The sequence below is a fragment of the Lycorma delicatula genome, chromosome 4 (assembly GCF_047948215.1).
Source record: "Lycorma delicatula isolate Av1 chromosome 4, ASM4794821v1, whole genome shotgun sequence".
In the NCBI taxonomy this organism is placed as follows: domain Eukaryota; kingdom Metazoa; phylum Arthropoda; class Insecta; order Hemiptera; family Fulgoridae; genus Lycorma; species Lycorma delicatula.
In genome coordinates, this window is record NC_134458.1 from 178,557,358 (window position 1) to 178,585,252 (window position 27,895).

The following is a 27,895-nucleotide window of genomic DNA, read 5'->3' on the forward strand; positions in this document are numbered from 1 at the left end:
CTCTTTATACTTTTATTTATTCTATGAAAATCTGTGCAGATTTTGCAATGAATAAATTAGACTTATACAGAATTAACTGTTATTTCTTATAAAGTTTTATTCTCTTTGTTTGCTACTCTTTCTTTCTAGCCTAAGAAAGTGAACATTAGTCATAATTGTAGTTTAAGTATAGCATTGCAATTGATCGATATATTTAAGAGATGACAGTTATTTAAATGATTCAGAATGTAAATCGATTAGTGAAATAGTGAATGTAAGGAAGAACTTGATAATGTTGGAAGTCAAGATAATAAGAATTCGCTACACAAGAAAGATAAATATTAAGTAACTGACAACATTCGGGTAAGCATCAGTAGTGAGATTAGATTACTATTAGCCGTGGTTAGTTTGCTTTTTATTTAAAGTAGTGGGAAATGCGTTGAGAAATTACATTTTAGAAGTTTATTTTTTGTATTATCGAGCATCTTTTATTTGAAAAAAAAATTACATGATTATTACAATTGAACTGAATTCGAAGGGTTCGTGTGAGAAAATTAATTTATCAATTAATAAATGCTGCACCAGTATTTGGACGCGTTTTACAAACCTCTGGATGTGAAACTTGAGTACTGCTCAAATCAGTTAATTAATTATTGGTTTCGACAATCTTAATCGGTCCCAAATAATGGTCTAGTTACTGTTGAGTTTTTTTTCGCGCACGTATTCTGAATCACCATTTTCTCTTTATGTAATGTGATATTTTTAATTTTAAAGAAGAAATTGTAATGTTAATCTTCCGTGTTTTGCTTAACCGAAACTGTATGTATGTTCGTTACAACAGGTGACTGCCCTTATGAGTGATGCATTTGTTGTTACATGATTTATATTTTTATACGGTCTGTTAAATAAAATTTCGTGTACGAAGATTTAGTACTACATATTTTGCAAAATAATTGTTACTTTCTGTTAACTACTGCTTTGATATGTTTTTTTATTTAAAGTTACAGGTTAGATATTTTCCTTGGTTAAGAACTTTGATTCATGTTATGCATTAACATTCTAATCAAGAAAAAACATGAACGTTCTCAGGGAAAATGTATATTTTGCAGTAATCTTTTCTTGCTAATTTCACTAGTCATTATTTTTACAAGATAGTACTTACATGTTTTTCATGATCTAATACATGAAAATTAAATATCATATTAAAAGATATGTACATAAACAGAAAATATAATATGGATGTTTTTAATTTCTTGTTCAAATGATACTATAAGTTATATATTTTTTAATTTACTTAAGAAAACATGTTTTATGATAAAATATTATGCTGTTCATACTTATCTATTCTTAATTGTCATAATTAATCTTTGATTTTGTTTTCATTTCTTAGTGTTTTTAAATTTTTTATAAAATTAGTTTTTTGTGGATTATATTAACTGTAAAATGATTAAGCGTGAGATATATTCCTGTATCAAGGTCAGTGTACTACAGATTTATTACATAAATGAAATAATTTTTTTTGAAAAATGGAACACATTCATTCCATTCTTTTGAAAAGAATGGAACACATTGAAGGTCATTTCAGTTACAGTAAATTTTATGATAAATAAAGGTGGAAGACATACATTTATTTTTTTCAATGGGGAAATTACGGAAGTGGTAGCTTTATGTATAGAAATAATGATTAGTAATCAGTTATCATTGAATGTATCTAGTTTATTGGTTTTCCTTTTGATAATTTGTGTGATATCATGTTTTTTTTACAATTTTTTTTAATAAGAGTTATAAAATTGAAATTTTCAGTTCTGAAAGAAAAAATCTACTTCGTAGAATTCAGTTAACAGTTTCCATACTCCTGATTCTTTGAATCAATCCTTAAATTAGTTTATATATTAGCATTAGCATGCAATATTGCATTGATTAATGTTTGTCTTGCATGCAGTATTTATTAAAGCATAATGTGATTATCGCCAGTAAGTTAAAAGTATTTTTATAAACGTACTGTATTGAAGATTAATTAAGTTGTGATATTTAACAATATTAGTTTTTACATTATATTTTAATTTAAGACCTTGTTGATCATAAATATGCAAATTATAAAGCTCTCTCTCTCTCTCTCTCTCTCTCTCTCTCTCTCTCTCTCTCTCTGTATGTGTGTGTGTGTGTATATATATATATATATATAAAACAAGATAAATATTTAATTAGAAAGTTGTGTATAGTTGTACATAAATATTGTAGGTAAATGATAAAAAAATGCAGTAATGTGTAATAATGTTACTGCTGCTTATCTTTGATTAACATGAATTGTTTATTTTTTATAGTACTAATGTTTAGTTAACACCTAATTCACACCCTTTAAAGAAGTAAAAAATTTTAAGTTTTCTTTTTTTACTGATACTAATATTTGAATAAGGGATTATGTATTAATATCTTAACTTGTAAAGTTCTTTATCTATTATATTTTTTAACATTTTTATATTATCTTTTATTACAACATTTTACACAATATTTTTAGGAAATTGTATTCTGTACTTTTTTTTATATGTTTATTACGATAAGTATAGATTGCCTCACAACAGATTGTTAGCCTTATCACAATTTGGCTTGTGTTCCACTTATTAGAGACAGTTTCATTAATTGAAAACCAATAATTAAATTACATCAGATAAGTTTTTTGAAGATAACAGCATTTTGACTTCTCTGATACTATTTTCTTTTCTCTCCTATGATAATCTTTTAATTCCATTTACACAACCTCTATTATCAAATTAACCAAACTAGGATGTCTTAATATGTGATCCATCAATTTAGTTTGCTTCTTTACAAGATTCTGCCACAACTTCTCTACGCTGTTTGTTTTAAAAAAAGATTTCATTCCAAATTCTGTTGTTTCAACATTCTTCTATAACGCCGATTTTCAGTAAAATCGAAGTCATCTAAATATTTGACTTAATAGTAACATTAAACAGAGAATTTTAATACTGATATTTTAATATGATGCAATAAATTTATTTGATAAACTGTTATTTAAGTGAAAGATGATTAATTTTTGGATAATAAAAACAGCCTAACTATGATTTAATTATCTTTTCCTAATACTTATTTTCTTGAATTAAAATATACTAAAGATTTTTATGCAACCTTTTTTGTTACTGAAACCTTTTAAGCTTATTTCTATTATTTTTACCAAAATACTTATTTTTACATAGAAGATATATTATCACCGTTTTACACTATAATAGTAGTAATATTTGAGTGTGGGTGTGTATTGAAATCAACATTTATATATATATATATATATATATATATATATATATATATATATATACCATTTATTTAAATTAAATTTTTTGTAGTCCATATTTCCTCTGTATGTAAATTCTGCTAAGAATATATATATATTTATTTATTTTTAAAATGGTGGGTTGGCTATACTTTTTTGGATTCTACTTACAACTAAACAAAAAATATCCCTAGAAAAAAATGGCAATTTCTCCTTTGTTCCCCTGTCTGCATTTTGTTATTTTTATATAAAAATTTATACTTCAAGTTTGGATAGAGGAATCGTATTAATATTTGGTAAGTGTCTTTGTAATAAAGTTCTTAGAACTGATTAGAAAAAAAATCAGGACTTAAATACCTTTGCAAATTACAAAATGGCAGCCATATTTATTTTTCAATTCATTATATCTCCATAAATATGTTTTGTCAGAATGTATTTTATTTGCTAAAATATTAAGTTAAATATATGCTAAAATATTATGTTTTAATATATATATATATATATATATGTGTGTATGTTTAAGAGACAATTATATACATATGCCAGTGTTTGAAATCAACAGCAACAAATTTAAATCCTTTACACTTGAAAAAATATTTATAATAAAATACAGCAATGAAACTATAATCAGAGAATAAGTAAAATTTGAAAAAGATGATTTTCTTTGAAAAATAATAAAATACATTAAAGTTATTAAAAAGTGTGTAAATTACTTTTAAAGATATATGTAATAAGAATTATGGTCTTAGTAGAAATAAATATGTAAATATAAATTGAATATATTCTATTATTTATTACCAGTTATGTTATTATTAAATAGTAATTATAATACAACTTGCAACTTGAAATCCTCAAAAAAATATTCCGTGAAATAAATAGATTTAGATTTAGATTTATTCTGTGAGATAAATAGATTTTTGTCATAAAGAAAGTAGAATTGCAAATGTAAAATTTCTTGTTATTATACGTAGCCTAATGCTTATTAGTGTAAATAAATGAAATAATCCCTTAATGAAGAAAAATATATATTTTATATTTTCACATTGAAATAAGTTGGTTACATTTTTCAGTAGAATGAAAAGTTTCACTTAATGTTTTGTAATGACAAAATTGTTATAAAAGCAAAGAAGTAAGCTTTCAGTTATTGAATAAGTACATTCTTTTTTTGTCCTTTATTATGAGAAAGTTGATATTTTCAGTCATATTATATCACATCCTATGACTAAAAAAACAGATTTAATAACAGTTTTAAATTTGAAATTAAATGTATTTAAATTGTGTGATGCTTTGTTCGATAGTATGACTGTATAATTTTCACTTTACTTTTTACCAGTATATTTCTATAGGGATTGATTTCAACCCATATATGGTTTTTTAATAATTAGCCGGCCCTACTAGCCAAAACCCTTGAACCCTTGGGGCTCAGATCAGTCCAGGTGAAACCTGGAGCCAACTCAGGGGCCTCCTGGAGCCAAGGGACCTACCCCATGGCTGCAGAGCTCACTTCACTGGCCATTCCCCATCTTCTCAGAGGGCTCCACCCCTGGACCCCCACATTGTATGTTATCTACATGGCCATGAGAATAATACTGATAATTAATAATTATAGTATTCAGGATTTATAGAAACCTGAAAAGGAAACTAAATTACAAAAGATAGAATAATAGTAATTATGTTAACTAAACACCTTTGATGATGGAAAATTTATAACTTATTTCTTTGCCATGGTGGCAGAAATATAACCATGAAATAAAAGGATTAATATATTTTTTCCTAAATGAATGTCTTTAATTCATAACTTCATCCTCCTTGGGATGAAAAATAATGAATATTTTTAATATCTTAATCCATAAGGGAGCTAGGGCCTCAGTCCTTGGTCAACGGCTTAAAACCTTCCCTGAGGTAACATGAATGTGTCCTGCAAACTTGAAAGTAATCACGTTGGTTCTCACGTGATGCAATAACAAACAGACAGACATACTTCATATAAGTATAATCTGTTATAATAACCATAATCCATAATCTTAATCTTAATCTTCAGGTAACCATAATCTGTTTCTAACAGATTATGGTTACCTGTATCAGGTACACTAATGTATGCAAAAGTTAGCCTTCAATCTACTAACAAATACCCTGTTTGAATTTTGAAAATCAAATGACTGTTTGCAGAGATATTATGAGAGAACCCCATTGCACTTTCCAAAACAGCGCCTCAGGGGCACTCCTTTTGTTACCAGTCATTATTGTTAAACAAAAATATTTTAAATGTATTTAATATTATTTTATTTAACTTAAATTTAATTCTATTATTTTTGTAATATTATTCATTGATTTGAATCATTCAGTTCAAACCTAGCTTACACTGTGATAGAGACTCGCAGTTCATTAATTCAATTCATTAAACTTTGTGCTTCAACTGGTAAATCTTCACTTCTACACACACATATAGAACAATTTTTCTATATATATAGAAAAATTTTTCTAAATGAAATATATAAAAAAAAACCTTTTCTGTTGTGACAAGAAATGTGGGTAAAAATTTGGTTACAATTGATAGAATAATTTTTTGTTTATCCTGAACAAACAAAAACCCTCTTCCTCTTAATACAGTAAAGTAGATATATGGGTTAATCAGTATTTAATAATATGTGGGTTTTATCAATAATATTTACTATTTTTATATGTTTTTATGGATATAAGTATACATGCTAGCACAAGTTTTTTAAGACAAAATAAGAAATGATGGTAGATGAAGGATAAACAAGGGAATACCCTTTGATTAATGCTAATGCATTCAAGAGTTTTTAGAAAGTCGTTAGTTTTTAATAAATGTTCAGAAAAACAAAAAAAAATATATTCATACCATTGATTTGTTATGAAAATTTACATAATTCATAAATATTTTGTTGTAGATTCCTGATTAGGAACTCTACAACAAAATAATATTTCATTAAGTAACTTACTTAACTTTACTTAAGTAAGTTACTTGTGATTAAGTAACTAACTATACATAAAATATATTTATCTTATGTTGCGACATAAGTAACATCAAGACTGCCAGTGTTGAAAAAAAAAATAAATAAATGAGTTTAGAAGGCCATTTATTAAAGCACCCAGGATTATTTAACTTAGTCATAGAAGTAAGTGTATAAGGTAAAAACGTAAGAAAAGACTAATATGATAATGCATAAAACATAATTATGGATATAAGATATAGTAGGTATATTGATAAAAGATTGGTGAAAAGTAGCAATAGATAAGTTCAGTCCAATCAAATAACTGATGAAAAAAACATACACGTGAAGGTAAAAAAGCAATCTTCATACTGTTTAAAAGTAATGTTTTTTTTTTTTAATTACTATTATTAATTCATGTTAATTTTTAGGTTTTAATCTCAAAAAAAAAAAAAAAAATTGAATTCACATATAATGGAATACTAAAAGTTGCAGGGCTGACAGAATCCCAACAGCAGCTTGGTTGTTTGTTTCTTTCTTATCTTCATTATTTATGTGTTATTCTTGATTATTTTTTAAAAGTTTTCAGCAACCTCAGTTATATTAATATATGTTCATAAACGTTTGTGAAGAAGATGAGATTACACAATGACAAATGAGAATATTCTTTGATTTATACTGCCAATTAAACCTTTGATTTTTATCAAGTGGTAAAAACTTATCTGTTTGATTAAATATTCCAAATATTTCTGTGTAATGATATTCCTTTACAGAAAATATATGTGTATCGTATTACCACTGGGAAATGAAAATTATCGAGAAGTGATGATTATTGAGATGTTTGCCTTCTTGAGATGATGACTGTTGAGAAGTGATGAAATTATAGTTCGTCCATTGGAATATATTTAAACATAATCTGTCAGTAAAATTTCAATTCTAAATAACAATTATATTCTTTTTTCATGGTCCAAAACTAAACATTTTTTAATATGCTTTTTGATTGTCTAAAATTAAAAGCCTTTTTAATCGTCAAATAAAATTGTGATCATAGGTTAGATTCTACAAACATTGATAAAAGTAGTAAATATTGAGATTGTAATGGCCTGAACAGAGCTAGTAAAGGGATCTTTGTCTTAGGACACTGATTACATATAAGTTGTTTTTTTGGCTTAGCAGATTACTTGTGAAAGTTCTTAGAAATTAGAAGTGACTTTTCCATTTTTAATGAATGCATAATGACTATTGTTGAACAGGAAATATTCATTGCCTTCTAATATTAATGGCTTTTTTATGACTTAATGTTCTATTGTGATGAGCTTCTACTGCAAAAATTATAATTTAATCTAAATTGTAGTCGGCATGTAAAACACAACAAAAACCTTTTACTTGTACTATTATTTTTAAGTCTAATTCAGATCCTAAGCAAAGCAATAAACTATCTAAATCTTTCCAACCAGAGGAAATTACTCTGTAGATTAATCATTCCTTTTGATTATTGTGCCTGTGTAATACATCCCCGTTTGATGTATAATAACATCTCTTGGGCCTCTTTCAAAAAGTCAAAATGAACTTTCAAGATTCAAAAACGGGATATCTTTTGTTTTATACAGTCACAAACTTGAATCTTATAAACAGATGATTAATAAATTAAAAAACTATAATTTATCCTTGTTTTTTTAAATTTATAATTGTGTTACCTCTGTTAAAAAAAAAATCATTATTCATTGTAAGAGAAAGAGGGTCTTACATATTTCCATTAAGTAATTAATTGTTCGTTAAAATTTATTCCTTCTAATTTATAATATTTTCTTTTACAGAAATGATATTCTATCAATATGTTTTTATAAATATTAATATTTAAAAAAGTAATTAAAAAAAAATCATAATTTTCTGCATAATTGTTATTAATTTTGTATTTGTTATTTATAAGTATAATAAGGACGCAAAAAACTTCTGAGTTCTTAAATTTATAATTAATTTTGTAATTCTGCTCTGCTCAAGGTTTTACCATTCCCTTGATCCATTCAGGATAATTAATACTGAGGTAGTAAATTTTTTTTATTTATTTGTAAGTAGCATACCAACTCATTTCTTAGATGGTGTTATGCACCAATTGTAATTATGTTGTCTTGTGTGCTATTATTATGACCAATTGTATAATAAAATAAAATATTTGTTTTTTCACTATTTTTTTTATTTCCTTATCCTCCATCAAGGATTCAATGGGAAATTTTGGCAGCCACCACCTTGGCTACATCTATAATGTTTCTGTGGCACCTTCTAGTAAACTGGTGAGGCAAGTCTGTTATTTTTATTTTGTAAAATGGTTAACAGTTTTACTATAGGACTGTGTGAAGATGCTTGTTTCCTACCCATGAATTGTACGAAAGCCAAACTATTATGTGATATGATTACTGGTTAAGGCCAAGGCTCTTAAAATTCTTAAATTCTACTCTAGATATAACTTATTAACACTCAAGCTGAAATGGTTGGCACCTTCCTTCAAACTGTATATGTAGGTTGCAGCTATATTTGCATAATACATTTGTAGGTGGTAAAGCCAAGTATAAATCTGATGATTCGTTTGTAAATATCTTGTGATAAATAGACAATTACAGAATTCTTTTTTCTTTCAATTTTTGTTGTTTTTTTTTTCTAATTTAATAAATATTATGCAATATTTTTTACTTCCAAATGTTTATAATATTACATATGATTTGATTTATTTTAGTAAATTCGCACTTTATTATCATACTGTCTTAAAATTATTCTAAGTCATTTAATGTGTACAGTTTTTGAAGACTGTTACCATCATTCACTACCAGAATTTAATTGTGATGAAACCAGAGAAATGTTGTTTTTTGGATCTCTTTCTTTCCCAGGAAATGATTTTGCCTTCCAATGATTTTGCCATGACCAGTCTTCTTTGTTTTCTTGATTGTGTTTAAAAACATCAACTTAATACACTTTTAAATTGTTTTGAAAGTATAACATAGTGACAGTTATTCAATATGATGTTAAAAAAATGTTTTCCACTAACACAGACATTTCACAACTTTTAGCAAATATTTTATGAAACATGTAAAAAAACGGATTTTGGTTTATATGTTGTATATAAAATTTACATCTTGTGGTAAAATCTTTGTGAATGTCCTCTTCTCTTTATGAGATTATTTGTAAAGATTGATATTATTGTGGTAATTGCCTGTATATATTTTTTGTATCTGTAAGTAAATTGGTGTCCTGTCAGTCTTGTATGTTATAATTAACATGATATTACTTTGTTTACTTCTAGATTGTTGTGTTTTCTTTCTTTATGATTTTGCATACTTTGTTTGTTTTTTTTGTAACCTTTCTCCTGATAATGTTGACATTTTCAGCAAGGATAAAGGAAGAAAGTGATCAACTCTTAGAAGGATTCCCTCTGATTGGGTAGTTTACCATTTTGCTCAGGACTATTATCGCTTATTTATACATCTAATTGCTCATGATTGTAACAGATTGATTGCTAACAGATCATAGCATATCTGTTAGTGTGAATGGGTAAACTATTGCTTTCAATGTTGTTGAGTCACTTTTTTGTAGGCAAAGAAAAAAGGAACAGAGTTCAGCTACTGTATTTTTTACTCATTAAACTGTTTTTTTTTTTTTTTTTTTTTTTTTTTTAATAAATGGTATTCTGCACTTAAGTACAGAAAAGATTAAGTTACATAATATACTGTCGAAAATGAAAGAAGTGGTTATTTAACAGACCCAAGATTACTTGAAAAATATTATTAAAAAAATTTGATTTTTACCTAAATATTAATCCATTTTTGTGATGGAATTCAAATAACCATTCATCCTTTTGATAAATGATTGGATAACAGACATCCCACTGTTAAAATAAATTCTACAGTATGTACATTGCTTGTTATACATATGACAAGTTTATAAAACTTCTGATTTAGATATTACAATTATAAAAAAAATTGAAGTTGGCAGTATATTATCTGTTTGTTCATAGTACAATTTTATTTATTTACTTGTAAGCTACATTAAACATTTTAATAATATAATGTAATACAGTGTTATAAATATTTATTTTGCTTTTTGTACTATTTGCTCACTTATCATTTGCTGATTATTTTTATTGAAATAACAATCTTTACTGTTTATTTACACTTGTAAATACTTATACCAAAAGGAGATTAAATTGGCATTTTTTCCGATTTCTTTGTTGTCAAAACATGTTGTATACCTAGTTGACCAAGGATGCGGTCTGTGTGATAATTCATCTATTATAACATTTTATCTGTGTACATTATTGTTAACAGTTTTATAATAATCTGCAATTATTTTTAATTTTTTATCAGTAACTCGTTGCTTAATTTAAAATGCTTATAAGTTTCGTTGTTTTTTCAACTACTTTTACGAATAATTTATATGTAAATAAAAATATACCATGTCAAAACTGATCAATTACTGAATAGAGGTACAATGTTGTGCTTTATTGTCTTTGCCATCATTATGTTGGTTGTAATTTATGGAAAGTTGTATGAACATGTAGCATAAAAATAACATATCTGATTTATGTAGTAAAGGTGCATAAAAATCTCAACAAAATGAAGTTTGAAATAAATTAAATTGATGAGCTTTATTTAATAATAATTCTACTACTTAATTGTACGTTTGTCTAAAATGTATTGAGTCTTTTGAGGACAAAATTGAGAATAAATTTATTGTTATTAGAAAATAAGAAAATAACATTATGAAACCGCATATGCGCCATATTTTTTTTATGATCTGCCATTTTTCTGGCAATACCATAATCCTATCGCTATAGACCTTCTGTGTTTCTGGTCAAAAAATTTTGACACGTGATTTTAAGAGGCCTCTTTTCAAACTAACTTAACACCATTTAGGGAGTTCTGCAGAAACTGAAACAAATCATAGTCTAACAGTGTTAAGACTGGGCTGTTTGTTGAATGCATTAAAACTTCCCATTTAAGTTATCTCAATTTCTAACAGTTAGAAATGTATGTGGGTCCGGTACTGTCAGCGTGATGTACTATACCCTTTCTGTTGGCCAATTTAGACCATATCTTCTGAATTGCTAGATGCAGTAACACTAATTGTTGACAGTACAGGTCTGAGTCTATCATTCTGCCTGGTGGCAGCAACTTGTAATGCATGATACCTTCCAAACCCACCAGATGCAAAGCAATAACCTTCCTGGGCATCAATGTGGGCTTAAGACTGTGGAGCTTCTCCTTGCTTCAACCACAATATTTTTTGCACATTGTTGTCATAGGTTATCCACTTTTCATCACTCATGATCAGCAGCTTCAAAAATGGCTTGATTTTGTTACATTTCAGTAGAGATTGACAGATAGAAATTCGATCGAGTAAATTTTTCTGAGTCAGATCATGTGGCACCCAGACATTGAGCGTATTTTAATAGCCAGCTTTCTGTAGATATTTAACACTGTTTGGTGATGTTTAAGTCATCGGCGATATCATTACTGTTTACGTGTCGATCTTCCTCGACTTTTTAAGATCATTTATTTTTTCTGTGATTGGTTGCCCACTGCAAGAGCATCTTGGACATTGGAATTTTCAAGACAAAAGCGACTGAACAATCTTTTGGCTATTGCTTTTGACAACATATCTTGCCCATAAACAGTACAAATTTCTTCACAGGCCTGTGCAGTATTTGTGCTTTTATTGAAGTAAAATTGTAAAATGTAGTGCAGTTTTGTGGAAAGTTCACTCATCTTCATGGCGCAGTACTTTATACCTGAGTATAAGAATTCCAGCACTTTTTGCACATCTACTAGCTTCAAATTTGCCAGCTATCAAATGACGTTCAGCTTGACCATTGTGACTCTGTACTCTGAGGTTTGGGATGCTAATGCTATCTTGTGCGCAAAAGCCTCACTACTTTTTAGACTTCTTCTTATTTCATTAATTTTAAAGTAAATTTAGTTGTTGAAATTGTTCCTTGTTAGATTTTATGAAGAGTGGAACAGAAATTTCATCCTTGAATTTAGCATGTTACCTCAAAATAGGGAATAGTCTAAGGGTAGATCTGCAGGCTGATTTATACTCCGATGTGCTGTATCAGTTGCCATAACATGCTAGCATGTCATCACAGATGGAGTGAAGATGGCAGATGACACAGTTTCTATGGTATCTAGCCATGGAAGAGGAGATAAATAGGAAAAGATTGATTAATTCACAGAAGGATTTCCTGGAATTGGGTAATTTACTATCATACCACGACAATTTAAAGTTTTCTTTATATGGTGAATTTTTAAAGAGATCTTTTGCAATAATTAAATACTGGAAAACTGCTTAATACTAAAATTTCTTTTATTGATAGTCATTTAATTGGTTTTATGCATTTCTCTATTCCTTTGCATTCTGCACAAACCTCTAATTTCAACATGTCATCTACATCCTATATCTTCGATGAATCTGCCTTTATATTCCAATTTTTCCCTTCCTGTAACATTTTTATTCTGCGTTTCAAAAATTACAAAAACAAAATTCACAAACCTAGATATAAATCTAGTACATAAGGAAAATCAAATTTTTACAAGATTCTCCCATAAACTTCTTCATTCTATTATTACTCATGAAACTTTTTGATACATTTAATTTTCAACATTACATTTTAAGGCCTCTTTTTGTTTTTATTGCTTCGCTGTTGTACATAATTTTCTGCCATAAAGCACAACATATAAATATTTTTATGAACATGTTTCACATTTTTAATTTCACATGATAATAGAAAAGTTTTTTTTTGCTGGATCTGTTTTGTGCCAGTTGTCTGCTTTTTGAGTTATCTTCTTTATTGTTTCCATCTTTTGTAATTTTACTCCCTTAATTCAGAAATTCTACAATTTGTGATGTTTTTTTATCTTATTTAGTGGAACATCTTCCTTTTTATCATCTACTCTATACCTGTACTATTATATAAAGAGGAAGTGGGTTTTTGTTTGTTTGGGATAAACAAAAAAAACTATTCCATCAATCGCTGTTTCTTGCCATAACTGAGAAGGTTTTTTGCTATATTTCATATTGAAAAAATGTATATATATATATATACAAACTTTAATGAATTGAATTAATGAACTGTGAGTCTTTATCACTGTGTGAGCTGGGTTTGAAATGAATGATTCAAATCAGTAGTATGAAAAATATTACAAAAAAAGTAGAATTAAATTTACATTAAATAAATTAATATTAAATAGATTTAAAAAATTTCTGTTAACAGAAATGGGCTTCCCATGGGGACTGCGTATGAGTCTAGAGTGGTGAGGTATGCAGGCATCTAGTGGGTGGCTAGACCAATCATTACCATCAATTTGTAACAAATGGGGTAATCCCATGGTGCTGCTATGGGAGGTGCAATTGGGTGCCCTTATAATATCTCTGCAAACAATCGTCCGATTTTCAAAATTCAAATGTGGTATTTGTTAGTAGGTTGAAGGTTAAAATTTGCATGAATCAGATACACTCTCGATCTTACAGATCACAGTTATTTGGAAATATATATATATATATATATATAAAGATTGTATGTTTGTTTGTTATCATATCATGCGAGAACCGACAACACAAGTTACTTTCAAATTTGCCAGATACATTTGTGTTATCCTAGGGAAGACCGAGACCCTAGCTCCCTTGAAAGTAATATTTATTATTTCTTCTTAGCTCCCAAGTAGGGTGAAGTTGTGAATTAAAGATATTCATTAAGGAAAAAATAGATTAATCTTTACTTCATTATTACATTTCTGCCACCATAGCAAAGAAATAAGTTATGAAGTTTTCATCATCAAAGGTGTGTGTACTTGAGTTACAATAGTTACTGTTATTCTATCTTTTTTATTTTAGTTCCTTTTTCAGGTTTCTATAAAGCCTGAATACTATAATTATTATTTATCAGTATTATTCTCACAACCACGAGGATAACATACAGTGCGGGGGTCCTGAGAGTTGAGCCATCTGGTTAGATGGGAATGGTGACCAAAGCAACCTGTGCGTTATATATTATAATAATATTATAATATAATTATAGTCAATATGACTGCAGTGATTAACATGATAAAAATATTGAGTTTAATTTTTGCCTATGATTTCATATATGTTTATTAATGTTAATTCATATATGTTAATTAATATTTAATATTAGAATGATTTTTTATAACAATTTTCATTAAAAAAAAAACTTAATTGTACATATTTGTTCTGTGTTTTACATTAAGACTTTAACCTGGTTGTGGATGAATGTATAGTATAGTAATCCTTTGCTATTTCCAGACTTTTTTTATCCATGAATTTGTGTACTTGAAGTTTTTTGAATGAATAAAGAGTAAAAGGTTATTAGAAATAATATAGATTGTGTATCCAGATTGTGAGGTTTATTTCTTTTACTAATATATAAAGACATTAATTATAACTATTTTCAAAGCATACTATCTGCATTGAATTTCTGAAAGTGATTCAAAATAACTGAAATTTACCATTACCAAATCTTTGTAAGATTATTATGATATATCAGATTGCTATTCATCATAAATGATTCAGATAAAAAGTAAAATCATTCAGTTTGAAAACTTGTGGAAAAATATTATGGATGCAGTTTACTTCTATGGAATAATGGATCGGACGGTTGATTGAATGATAATGGTCACCCTATCATTCACAATTAGCAGAGAGGGATTTCAAGAAATTCAATCCTCTAAAATCGCACATCTTGTACAATAAGAAATGGATCTAGGCACAGAGTAAGATCTAAAGGAGATAATAATGCAGCATTAAAATGATTTAATTTTGGAGATAACCAATTGAAATTTTTGGTTAGACAAGAGTTATAAAAAAAAGTTGGGAATTAGACCTATCATGAATTGAAGTGTTTAGTTTAAATGGGAACTGAAACTAATAGCACTGTATAAGGAAGTTGCAAAGAGCTTGAAAAAATGTACAAAATTAAATGATGCGAGATATTTTCATATTTCAGTTAAAAATCTAACAAAAGCAGAATTTATTTATAGTTTTACAGTTAGTTAAGGTGAATATTAATCTGAAATACAAAATAAAATCATTAAAAACTGCTGTAGGTTCCATATTTATTTTTATGAAACTATTACCTTTAGTTAAAATTAAAAGTTTTGTGCTTTACAAAACAAATTATCTTTTTTCTCCATACATGAAACTGTTTTCATTACATTTACCAAAAATTATTGCAAAATAATGTGAATAATTATTAAATATAGTTTGCATGTGTCTTTTTTTTTGCGTGATGTGTTTTTATAAATGAGAATTTAAAATTGTTATTTTTAATTATCTAATATTCACTTTAGGTTAATTTAATATTAATTAGTTTTTCTTTCTTGATTATTATAAGAAGGGAAGCATGACTATAGGACAAAATTTCCACCATTTTTCATTTTTCTAAGTTTTGAGTTTTACAGTTCAAATTTATATATCAATAAGTATGGTGCTCAAGCTCAATGCATGAATGTATGTTTTTGTCTGTTGGCCTATTATTTGAAGATTAAAACTGTGGTATCACTTTCTGTGTTCAATTCCTGAAAATAAATACCTAAATTTAAGTTGGGATTATTCCTTAATATAGGATAATTATACTATTTAATTTCAGAACCAATTGGCTAAGGGATTGGGGAGTTCTAGTTTGTGGGGATACTAAACCAAAAAGAGGATTCATTTTTAAACAACATTACTTTTGAACAAAATTAAATAGAACGTTCCAAAAATTACAAAAAAAAGATACGTCAAACTGAAAATGTTGATTTTTAAAGTATAAAACATTTTTATGAAATCTCTATAATATTTGTCGTTTTTTAAAATATAAATTAGACAGATTAAAACCTAAATATATTTTTAAAGTTGTGGGAAAAACTTTAGTGTAAAAGTATAAGAAATCAGAGGTTAATTTAATAGAAAATTTTACTTTGTGAACATTTAAAAGGATATTAAATGGAAATAAACCTGAAATTAGTCAGGCTAGTTCAGCATTTTGTTGCAGGCTTTGTTTATCTTTATATTAAATTCTAATTTTATTTTTTTTAAATATTCTGTTTTATTTTTTTTTTTTAATTTCAAAATACATAAAACAATAATTGCTATTGTTAACTTAAAACATTACTTAATAGATTAGGAAGTGACCAAACTACTTCAGTTAATATACTTAAATAAGCTTGACTTGTAAATACATGTATAACCTGAATTAAATTATTCATGATAAGTTGACAAAATCATTGCTAGAGGTGCATGTTTGAACTAAAAAGTGAATTTTTAATTTTTTTATTAGATAAAATTATTTACCAGTCATTTATTCACATGAAAATTGTTGAGAAAATTTGATAATCATAATTTCCTTGATCTTTTCTTAACATCTCTCAGAAAAAATTTTGATGCTAAAAAAAGCTTATTTAAAACAACAATTTAAGAAAAAAGTCACATTTTTATGAGTTCCTTTTATATATAATTTGTAATTTTGTTAAAAAAATTTTCCTTCAGCTTTATTTTATTAATTGAAGGGGAAATTTCTCAAATAAATACATTAATGTTCATAAATCACTTTTAAAAAGTGATTTAAATGTTCATTAAAAATGTTCATAAATCACGGGAATTTAAAAAATTTTTAATATTTTCCTTTGATTAGACAAACTGTAAGTGGATTCGTAAAATTCAAATACCTGGTACAGATGATCACATTCTGCTTGCAGATATGTAAATGCAATATTATATAATATGAATTATTTGGAATTACTTGTTGATTTATGTACATTATAAATAGCAATATGCTGATGTCTCATTGTAATTACATAATACTGTATTGTCTGCTTGTATTTAACTCGTCATACTGGTTATAGCATATTACCGGTTTTATGTAACTTGTAGCTTATATGTATTTTAATAACATTGAATATTCCTCAGTGACTTAAATTATTGCCTGTAATATAATAGTACAAAATTCTTAAAAGGCCTTGGGTCTTTTTTCTTTTAGGTAGAAAGCTACCTATTATAATAGGTACTATAATTCGACTTCCAGAAAATTTTCACATACCTTTGCGTTTCACATCCTCCAGACCCCAAAACCACTGTTAGTTCAAAAGTTTATATATTTATATTTCACTTTCTTGTGAACACGATAACAGCTGTGATTTTGTGCCAATGATTTTCAAATTGATACATAAAATATAATGACCCAAAATCTTGGTTGAGTTCGTTAATGAATAAAATTGGACCATGGAATTGGTAATGGGAGGGGGGCTTTTTTTAAAAAAACAAAATATCACTATAACTTTCTTATTAACTAAAATATCAAATTCATTTAAAGTTCCTATTATTCTTTGGATACGGGCCTAAAACTTATTTACATAAAGTTTTTTGATATCACCAACCATTGGCCCAGGGGGATGAAAAAAATGGGGTTTCGAAGACAAAAAAATCATACCTCTCTTAATAAGCACAGTACTGAATCAGTTTAAAGAGGTTGTTAGTCCTTTAAACAATACCTAAAACTTTTGTCTTAAATAATTTTTGCTATGACCAATCGTTACGGCAAGGGATGACCAAAATGTTGCTGGAATTGTAAGAAGATGGGGCTTGTCATATGCTAAACATGTGAAACTTTTTTCACATGCAACCGTTGTTGTATTGATTAAATTTGAAGTTTTCCTTAACTTTAAGATGAAAATCTATTTTATCCCCTACTTAGCATCGGTGAAATCTACCTCCACATCCTGGCGTGCCGAAAGGGATTTTATTTTGTTTATTTTAAGTTCCCTCTGTAAAAAGAAATGTTGAGATTTATTTTTAATAAAAACTAAGATTAGTCTTTCTGTTTATTTTTAAATATATATATATATATTCATCCTGATGTTCAACTGTTTATTTATAATAAATGCACACACACATACAAATGCTGTTTATATTACAGCATTACAGTACTGTAATGAACTTTTTTTGATCAACAATAAGTAAAAACTTGTATGTATTTTTATAGGTAATAAGAACAGATATTTTGCCCTAAAATTCCTTTAGTGTTGCCTAAACCTAAGAATATAATTATTAAGTTGTTGGCAGTAATGAATAAGTCAAACATTTATTCAGACTGCTGTTAATTCATTATTTTAAAAAAACATTATTTAAATTAAGTATATTTATATTTTCTGTTAAAGATATATTTACAGATTTAAAAAAAGTAATATAATGCATGTTAATATTATTGTTTTATGGTTATTGTTATCCTTAGTAATTTGCTTAATGTGTGTTTCATAATTGAGATAGCTTATCTGATGTATAAAATTACTCTAATTTCCATTTAATCTAAACGTAGATATTACCTTGACCTTTTGTTTATTGAAATATTCTTTAATTAACAGACACATAATTAAAATTAATGTCATCATGTATAATACAGAAATTTATAAAATAAGAAGAGGAAAAGCCGTGCAACAATTTTGAATTTTAGTTAAGTAAACTATTATATTAAATTATTTATTAATAAAATTACTGAAAAAAATTTTCAGCTTAAAATTAGAGCATTTTATATATTATTTTTTACGAATGTACTTACCTAAACACCCACCATATATCAAAACACATAACGTTTAACCAAAAAAAACTTGAAAGAAATGCAAATATTACGCTGTATGCTGAAAAAAGAAACAAAAATAAGTATATTAATATTTTGTATGCTTTGTATAACATTTTAAATAGATTACTTTCTCTTTATGTAATTCCTTGAAATTAATTTTATATTTGAAATCTGGCTACAAATTTTCCATTTGTCATAATAAAAGTTTTGAGGAGTATAAAAAATTGTTATACCAAGATCTATTCATTAATAAAAGAATGTGTTCTGTATACACAGATTATCAAATCACCAAAGAACATTATGTAATACGTTGGGGCGTTATCCAATGCCTTAACAATGATCATTTTATACCTACAGCAGACTGAAAGGGATCAATGATTTTGCATGAAATTTTATTGGAACTTGTAATTGTAGTACAGTCTTATTGATGCTGTACATCTTTTTAACAAGGAAATAATCGGATAATGTATTTAAACAATCCCAATAACTGTGGAACTAATTAAAACTAGATAATAAATGCCCTACATAAGTAGCATAGATAGATATAAAAACATGTGCTTCTAATTCTTTCTCTAGCTCAACTAATTGTAATATACGTTCCGCTTTTGTTAAAATCATAAATTGTATGTTCTTAACATACGTAGCATTAATTGCATCCTGTTTATTTTATATCTGATCTCTACTGAAATAATTATCATTGTTTTTTGATGAAACACAATGAAGGTGAAGTTTGTACTCGTATTTACGGGTTTGAAAGAAATGTAAAAGCTTACTTAAGTAATGTGATTTTTAAACGACTCTGATTTATTTGTAGGTTGATCAATAACTCCCTCCTTTTTCCATATCCCTTATTCATTCCTCAGACAAGAATCGGTCTAGTTTACATTACCTACTGTATCGATCCCATTTGTGATGTTTTGTAGCCAATTTCATGTAGTAATGAGGTAGCTGCTTCTTTATTAATGATTTTACCTTTGGGGTATGTGGGGATGAAGAAACCTAAGGATGGCAGTGAATACTGTAAAAAGATGAGCCTCCTCTTTAGAGAATCTGTATCATTTTTACTAATTTTGTGTGATGTTTTACGATCGGTTGAAATTGTATTTTTGAGTTTGTAAATGTAAATGAGTTTGTGATCGATTAAGAAAGAATGCGATACAGGTAAAACTTATAAGTTGTTGCTACTAATAGTTAGTGTAGTGACCGGTGGATAATTGCTGGTTTGAGGTGTGGTATGTGTCAACAGCAATTTAACTTTGACACGAGTTGTATCAACATTTCCATAGAGTTTTTATATTTATATTTTAACATTAATTACAATATTTATGTTCTGGCATTATGAATTTGTACATACTTTTATAATACTTAATGTCTTAATGCGGTATTCGTGTACTTAACCTAAGTTATGTCGGTAATAACCAACTATCCAAACTTTGAATATGTTTAGAATTAAATGAGATAAAAAACTCTAACAATTTAATTATATGTACAAATGATAACGGGTGAAACATTTTATGGTTTCTAAGCTACTCTGTGAAATCTATTGTAATCTTGTAAAATAAGATTAAGTTAAAAAAAATTAGTTTATTATTTATTAAAATTCTTTTAACCCTAGAACACTCATCTGATCCTGTACTCCTTCATTACTCATTATATGTAAAAATTATATTATTTTATTTTAAATCTCAACTCTAATATGAAGATGGATTAAAATGATAAATATAACGCTAATATAAAATAGTATATTTTAAACTTAATTACAGTCAAAGACGTTCATTACAAGCATTAGTATTAATAATTAAAACATTTAAATTGAACAACATTATAATTTTAGAACTTCTTGTTAATAATTTAAGATGTAATAGTAAATAACTAATAATAACATATATAATTACTAATGGAACATACATTTCTTTAACATTTTGAGCAAACAACTTTATTTTGGTGTTCACGATATATGAGATTCTTACATGTGGCACAGTAGATATTGTTGGGTCATTCGTTTTTTTGTGTAATGGAACAAATAACAATATTTTCTTGGTCCTTCTTTAGAATCGTTTCCTTTTTGAGTAGATGGTCCTTCACCACCTGAACTTTCTTCAATTATTCCTCAGGTTTGATGTTTTAATGTCGGTGATTGCTATCTCCTAAGTTTCCAATCGGTCGTTAAATGTTCATATACTTTCAGTAGAAACATTCGTCTGAACAACGTTTTTAATTTATTTGAAATCTTTTTTACAAAATTTGACAAATAAATGACATGCATTAATTACGCCGATGTTGACCATATCATAAAAAAAACATAAAGGTCACCTTTTTGTTTTTCGTTCACAGTTCGTTTTGTGGCATTGGCACATTTTGATGGCCCCTTTCGTCTAATTATAAGTTTTGATTATTTCAGGTTTCCCGGAAATGTTATCAATCGTTGCAGCTTCATGCGTTGAAGAAACTAATGTTACAAGTTTGTTCTCTTTTGGTTTATAAGAAGTAGCAGTTATGTAATTTTCAAATAAAACATGCTGTAACATGATTTTCGGTTTTCGTATTTTATATTTATAAGTTCTGAAGGCAATTCCTTTTTATTATTTTTTTTATTCCAATCATGGTGAGTCCGTAGTCATCCAGAAGACGTTTCACGAGTGGCAAATTCGTAAATCGATTATCAGTGGTTATGTTTCTGTGAAATTCTCTTCGCATTTCACTAACACTCCACAAAATAGACGGCGGCAGAGATATTTGCGGGAATAGTGCTTTTGCCAACATAGCGGATTGCATTTATGACGTATTTTGTAGAATTGTCGCACATCATTATTGTTTTAATTCCGTACTTCTCTGGTTTCGATGGTATGTATATCCTAAAGAGACACCGACCACGAAAACCTAGTAATTGTTCATCAGTAGTCAAATATGAACTCGGTCTGTAATGCGTTTGACGGGTTTTAATAAATAAATCCCACACTTCTGAAATAGGAGCAAGTTTGGTGTTTTTCAATCTTTCATCTCTGGTGTCCGTATCTTTAAACCTCAAGCAGTTAATTATAAAATTAAACATATTCTTCGGCATTGTTCCAATAAATTTGTTTCTACATAATGCGGTATCAAATATTATATTAGTTGATAAGTGGTTTATTTTTAGAGCTCCAGCCAAAATTAAAATCCCAAGTAACCCGTAAAATTCTTCTTAAAAATTTCATTTAATGTAGAATTTTCTTGACCACGTAGTTAAGTTGTTGCCGGCGAATTTTTTCATTCGTGTGGGTTATAATTATGTTTATATCATCAGGGAAAGATAAAGACGAAATTTCCAGTGGCTCTTCCAACTGGTCCGGGTCGAATATATACTATGTTCTTTTTGGTTATTTTTTTCCCGGTTGCGTCAGAAATAGGATTTTTTGCCCATACCCGTCTTTTCCACAAGGATTGTTTGCACATCCATACTCATCTTTTCCATAATATTTTTCTTCTTTTAAATTCAAGACTGGATTGGCATCTTCCATAGAACCTGATCTTAGTTTTCGTTTTTGTTTGATCTTTTCTTTTCCGGTTTACATTTGTAGACGTCAAGATTTATTGGTGGAATAATTGGATCATCTTGAAGCGAAAGTTCATTCTCCAGATTCCTCAGGATTAGAGTCTGGATCTGCATCGGTGTAATCTGAATCTACTTCACAGCAGTCTTCAACCTGGCTTCCAGGTTCACCTTCTTCAAACAAAATGTGGTGGATTTCTTCCGCAGTTTCTACGCGACATAACTCTTAGAGAAGAAAAGCGAGATATTGCATTTTAATATATAGATAGATACATATCCAAAACATTATTCATCAAAAATACAATTAACGCCTACTTTACATACATTATTACTCGTTATACGTAGAAAGTTTAACTGACATTGCTCATTATACGTAAAATTTACATACAAAATCTATAGGTTTTACTTACTCATATGTAAAAAAAGCGTACTTACTTTTACAAAATCTTATCTGCTGAAGATAGCACGTGACTGATCGATGTTCACTACGCACTGTTCACGTAATTTTTACGTAGATGAATGTTTTAGGGTTAAGAGATGTTAAAATTTACTATTTTATGTATGTATCCTGGTAATATAATAGTATTTATGAAGTTCTCTTATTTCGTTCGTTTCATTGAGGAACAGGCGGTATATTCGCGAGTACTGTTTTGTTTTTGTAGTACGTTAACGATTTCAGTGACTTTCATTGTGCTTCCTTTCATATATATATATATATATATATTGTATAAATAATACAAACTAAGTTGTTGACATAGCTGAATTCTTTCTAATAAAAGTATTATCTAGCAATATAGGCCTACAAAAAAATGTGAATTTTTTTCGATTTTGTACATATTAGGTTAAACCGGCCCACATTATTTGAACGAGCGCTTGTTTATCGTTCGTCAGTGTTCTTTGAAATAAAATTAACAAGAAGAGCGTCAAGGTTGTATTCGTTCACGTACGAGTATGTTCGTCTAATGGGAATTAATATGTTAATATAATTTTACATAATTGTACGTTCACGTTTTGAGTAATAATAATTACTGTTATTGGAAAAATATTCAGTATTAAAATTAAGAATATCTTACGACTACGACAGTTGGTAACGCGTAGGTTAGTAATGTGGATAGGCCAGCTGCTAATCAGTTATTTTTTTTATTTTTCTTACAGGAATGCAACAATGTTTTCTTGTATTAGAAGTATTGTTTGCTTTTTTAAACATAACTTTTTTATCGTAGAATATTTATAACAGCCGATTGAAAATTAATGAAGGAGAATGCAATAAATATGATATTCTTTGTCGTATGACCTAGTAGGCCTTTGGCGATAATTTGTAATTATGATGAAACGTGACGATATTTTGTTTACTGATGGATTATCCTTATTTACGGTACGGTAATATTACCGTAAATAAAGACAATCCCTTAACTTGCATCGAGCGAAATGTCAACGCTTGCCGTCTGTTCCGAAGCGCCGGTACGTGAAATGCAACTACGCTTTTACAAATGTTCTGTATCAACTGTAACACTGTTTTTATACGCTTAGCTCCTAGACGTATAAAGGATGAAAAATATCGTGAAAAGTTAATTTCTAGTCGCCTTGCTTCCAGTTTAATAATCGTATTTTTATCATTCACAATGTAGACTGCGTATGATAATTACCTTGATCGCTCATTTTTGCAATTTAATTGCAGGATTAGCTGCTAGTACAGAATTTTACTGAAAGATTGCACTACACAACTGCCCAGTGAATGAAAGTAACCAATATAAGTTTCAATATATATATATGTTTTGAGACTTTATAAATACAAGCAAGTACTATCTTATAATCACCTTTATTTGTAAATCTAAATGTCCTTGTTTTTTTTTGTTTGTGCAGATGTTTGCTTACAATTGAGGAACACCTTGATCGATTTGAATGATTCTTAAACCATAGTTTCTACTGAAATATGAAGATGGATTTTTGAAGTAAAAATATTAAGCTAATCTCTTTTATTGGTAAACAGTATAATGCTTACGAAGTACTATCTTAAATGGATAGTGTATAGTTTTGCAATTTTTTCTTGTACAAATATGTACAAGAAAAAATATGTGTACTATTCTCAATATATCAGCTTTTTAAATAGAAAATTTCATGCTTTTTGTAATAAAACGTTTCATACTCTTTAAGTAAATCTTCTTGTAATTAAGAAGAGTATTATTTCTTTTAGCAAGTATTGTGTGGTGTATAATAGGCCTTTTTAATTAGTTTGTCTAAAAATATAATTGCCAATATTTCATTTTATTTTTATGTTAACTTTGCGTTTCATTCATAAGTGTTGTTATTTTGGTTTGTTACCATTATCTCAATTTGTGTCTGTTTTACTTTTTGGAGTTAAGCAACTGCAAAACATAATTATTTGATTCCAGAATAAAAGGTACCTTTTTTTGTATGTTTCTTCATTTAACTCAAACTGGTTCAGCAAAATTGCCAAAAATGAAGTTCCAGATGGATTCATAGGTTTAATTTCAGCACTTACCCTTTCAATCAATGTGATACTTTCACACTAAATTTAAAAAAAATACTTGTATATTCATTTTGATGATATAGAATTCCGGAATTATCAATCATTAAAGCAAATGACAATACAAGTAATAGCAATAATTAAATTTTGAAGTTTTTACAGTCACTATAAAATTTACTTTTACTCACTTAATGAATCATTTTTATTTTAAAATCATTTCGGTGAGTGAATGAAATTTAAAATTAAATTTTTCAAAAAGAAGTATAAATCCAGTGTTAAAAAAAAAAATTAAAGAAAAAGTAAACTATTTTTCCCTGTAAAAATACCATGACCAGATTTGAACCCACAACTTTCCTGATGAAATGCAGAAATGCTACCACTCTGAAAAGTTGGTGGTTGACAGAAAATTCTTTGGAATAATTATTATATAAAAAAATTTGATTGATTGCTTGAAGAAAATTTAATATAGATATGTCATTTCAAATGTTAAATTCTGGATTTTATCTTATGTGTATGGTAAAATTTATTTTACTTGGCAAATTGGCATGAGTCATTCCCAAAAATATGGCAGGCTTATGGGGAAAAGTGAGTAGTGAAATAATAAATTTTGGGACAGCATTCTGTTCACCAGAGCAAATATATTGTACATCAGCATGCCAAACCCATTGAAATGTAAATGATACGGTTGTACAATTTATGCTTTCCCTTGTCACAAGCTGTATAGTGAGTATTATTACTCTCAGAAAAAGCAACTGAACAAATGGCTTCTGTACTTCAGATGTTTTATGTACTTGAAGCCATAAGTAAATCTGTTAGATATTGTTAACAAGCGAATTAATGTTACACCATTCTGTTGTGAAACATTTTCTTATAAACATTGTTTAAATTGAGCATGGGTAGTCACTGTTTTATTATGTACAATAAATGAATCTGTGGGCAAAAGTTTTATAATATTTTTAACATTTTTATCAAACTTGATCTTTCTGTTTAAGTTATGCGTAAATAAAACATTTTTTTGTATGTAAAAAAGTTGTGCTTTGTAGAAGCAACTAAACACATTTTATTTATATGTTGTATTATACCACGTATATACTATATACGTGGTATAATACAGTAGTCCTTGAGAATAAAGCATCATCGGAATTCTTGTATTAGAGACGAATCGTTTTCAGGTTTTACGTATTGTTTGATTTTTTCCACATATATTATTGTTATTGTTGGTTGTTAATTTATTTAGTAAAATTAATACTACCTTATTATGATTACGTAATTATTATATTAACTGTGAATTATTCATAATCTTATATTTAAGTTATTATCTGTAGTTATGAAAGTCAGGTAATGAAGTGAAATTTAAATAGGTTTCTTTTTGTAATTATATAATGTTGTTTATGTTCTTATGGGTAGAGAAGCCTCCAAAAAGAAGAAAGAGAGATAATAAAGAAAGAAGAATCTTGAAGAACAACGGAAATAATTATGCTCGAACAATCAAAGGACAGGTTGGATACTGATATTACAGGTCAGGAGATATAAATACTGCTGGGGACCAGCGGAGTGACAGTTTTAAAGTTTGAGTTTGGTTTAGTGTGTGATAAAAGTGTTCAGTGTGCAAGAGAATTCAGAGTAACAAACAAGTAAAGAGTGCATTATGAGTATTCAATTTTGGACAGTGGTTGATAACAAGTAGCTGTTTGGTGTATTGGCTGTGAATTTATGAACAGAATGAAAGTGACAATATTCTGTTATAAATAAACAGAATATTGTCACTTTCATTGTGTAGGGTAGTTCTTTGGTAATCAGCAAAAGTGAATAATTGTATTGAGTGAATTGATTATTTATTTTTGTCATACTGTTAATTCAATATCAGTTTCTGCTAGTTATTATGAAGTTTTTTAGTAAATTGAAATTGTATTGGTATTTATAATTTAATTGTTATTAAATTAATTCTTTTTTTTTAAATTTGAGTTTCTATTTTGTGTACTTTTTTTCGTGTGCTATCTCTCAATATCCTTGTTGAACACACTTACAATATATATATATATATATAAATAAATTTTTTTTCTCTACTCCATGTTTTCATTCAGCACATACAACACATACAGTTGTATGTACATAAGTCTATCTAATCTTAATGTATATACCAGATACTTGTTATATTCAGTATATGTTTTCATTGTCTCCAAGGTTGGGTAAAAGAGTCCTAGTATTATTAAACATGTACTATCAATAGGATTGGTTTGTGGTATTATATTTTAAGATTTATATAACCTTATCTTTATAATTCCAAGTAAAGATTAAAGCATTTTAGTAATTTTTTTTTTTTTTTTGCTAAGATTATCTGATAACATTGTTTAATTATTAATGTACAGTTAGGAAATAATAAAAACATATTATTTTGTATGATAATCTGTTTTAAAATTCTCTTGTTTTCCCTTTTATTTGTACCTGAACTATTCAGAATGTTATGAAAGTCTATGATTGCTCCCTTTAGATTGCAAAACTGAATTTGTTTATATTGTGCCCCATATTAGTTGGTAACATGAATAAACAAACAAATGTATAAAGGAGCAGTGGTGAGTTACTCAAATTAAAAATATTTATTTATAAATGTAGTGAAGCCACTATCAAAAACTTATTTTCAAAATTAAAATTATATTTGTAAATTTTTATACATTTATTTTTATCAGTATTTTTTTACTAATTAAAGAGACTACTTGCAGAAGTAACTAAATTGTTGATTAGTTTTTAAATAATAAGAAAAATTGAAACTGAATTTCTGAATTAGTTTAATTATACATACATATAAATTAAAATAATCTTCATCAATGCCTTCAGAATTGTTATTTATTTTGTTCTTGTTTTATTTATTAAATATTATCTTCACAAATTCGATTTACTGTTATTTCATGTATATTACAGATGGTTTGTTTTTGGGGAGGAGGGTTATAATGGAATTAGCTGCTAGTATCATTAGCCACACTTAACCAATAAGAACACATGTGGCTGAAAAACTACAGATCTAATGTGATATCATTAATCACAA

The 27,895-nt window shown here is 27.7% G+C and overlaps 1 protein-coding gene and 1 long non-coding RNA gene across 4 annotated transcripts in view; one reads left to right on the forward strand and one right to left on the reverse strand.

Annotated features, from left to right (window-relative positions):
* Window positions 1–27,895, reverse strand: part of LOC142324112 (G-protein coupled receptor Mth2-like) — a 142,057-nt gene that overhangs the window by 20,178 nt on the left and 93,984 nt on the right. For all 3 annotated transcript variants that reach the window (XM_075364775.1, XM_075364776.1, XM_075364777.1), the window contains exon 2: window positions 18,815–18,893. In XM_075364775.1, the coding sequence (XP_075220890.1) occupies window positions 18,815–18,893 (79 nt within the window). The remainder of the gene's footprint in view (window positions 1–18,814; window positions 18,894–27,895) is intronic.
* Window positions 155–26,811, forward strand: LOC142324113 (uncharacterized). The gene is made up of 3 exons (XR_012756218.1): window positions 155–342; window positions 24,228–24,316; window positions 26,260–26,811. It is a non-coding gene; the product is annotated as an uncharacterized LOC142324113 (long non-coding RNA).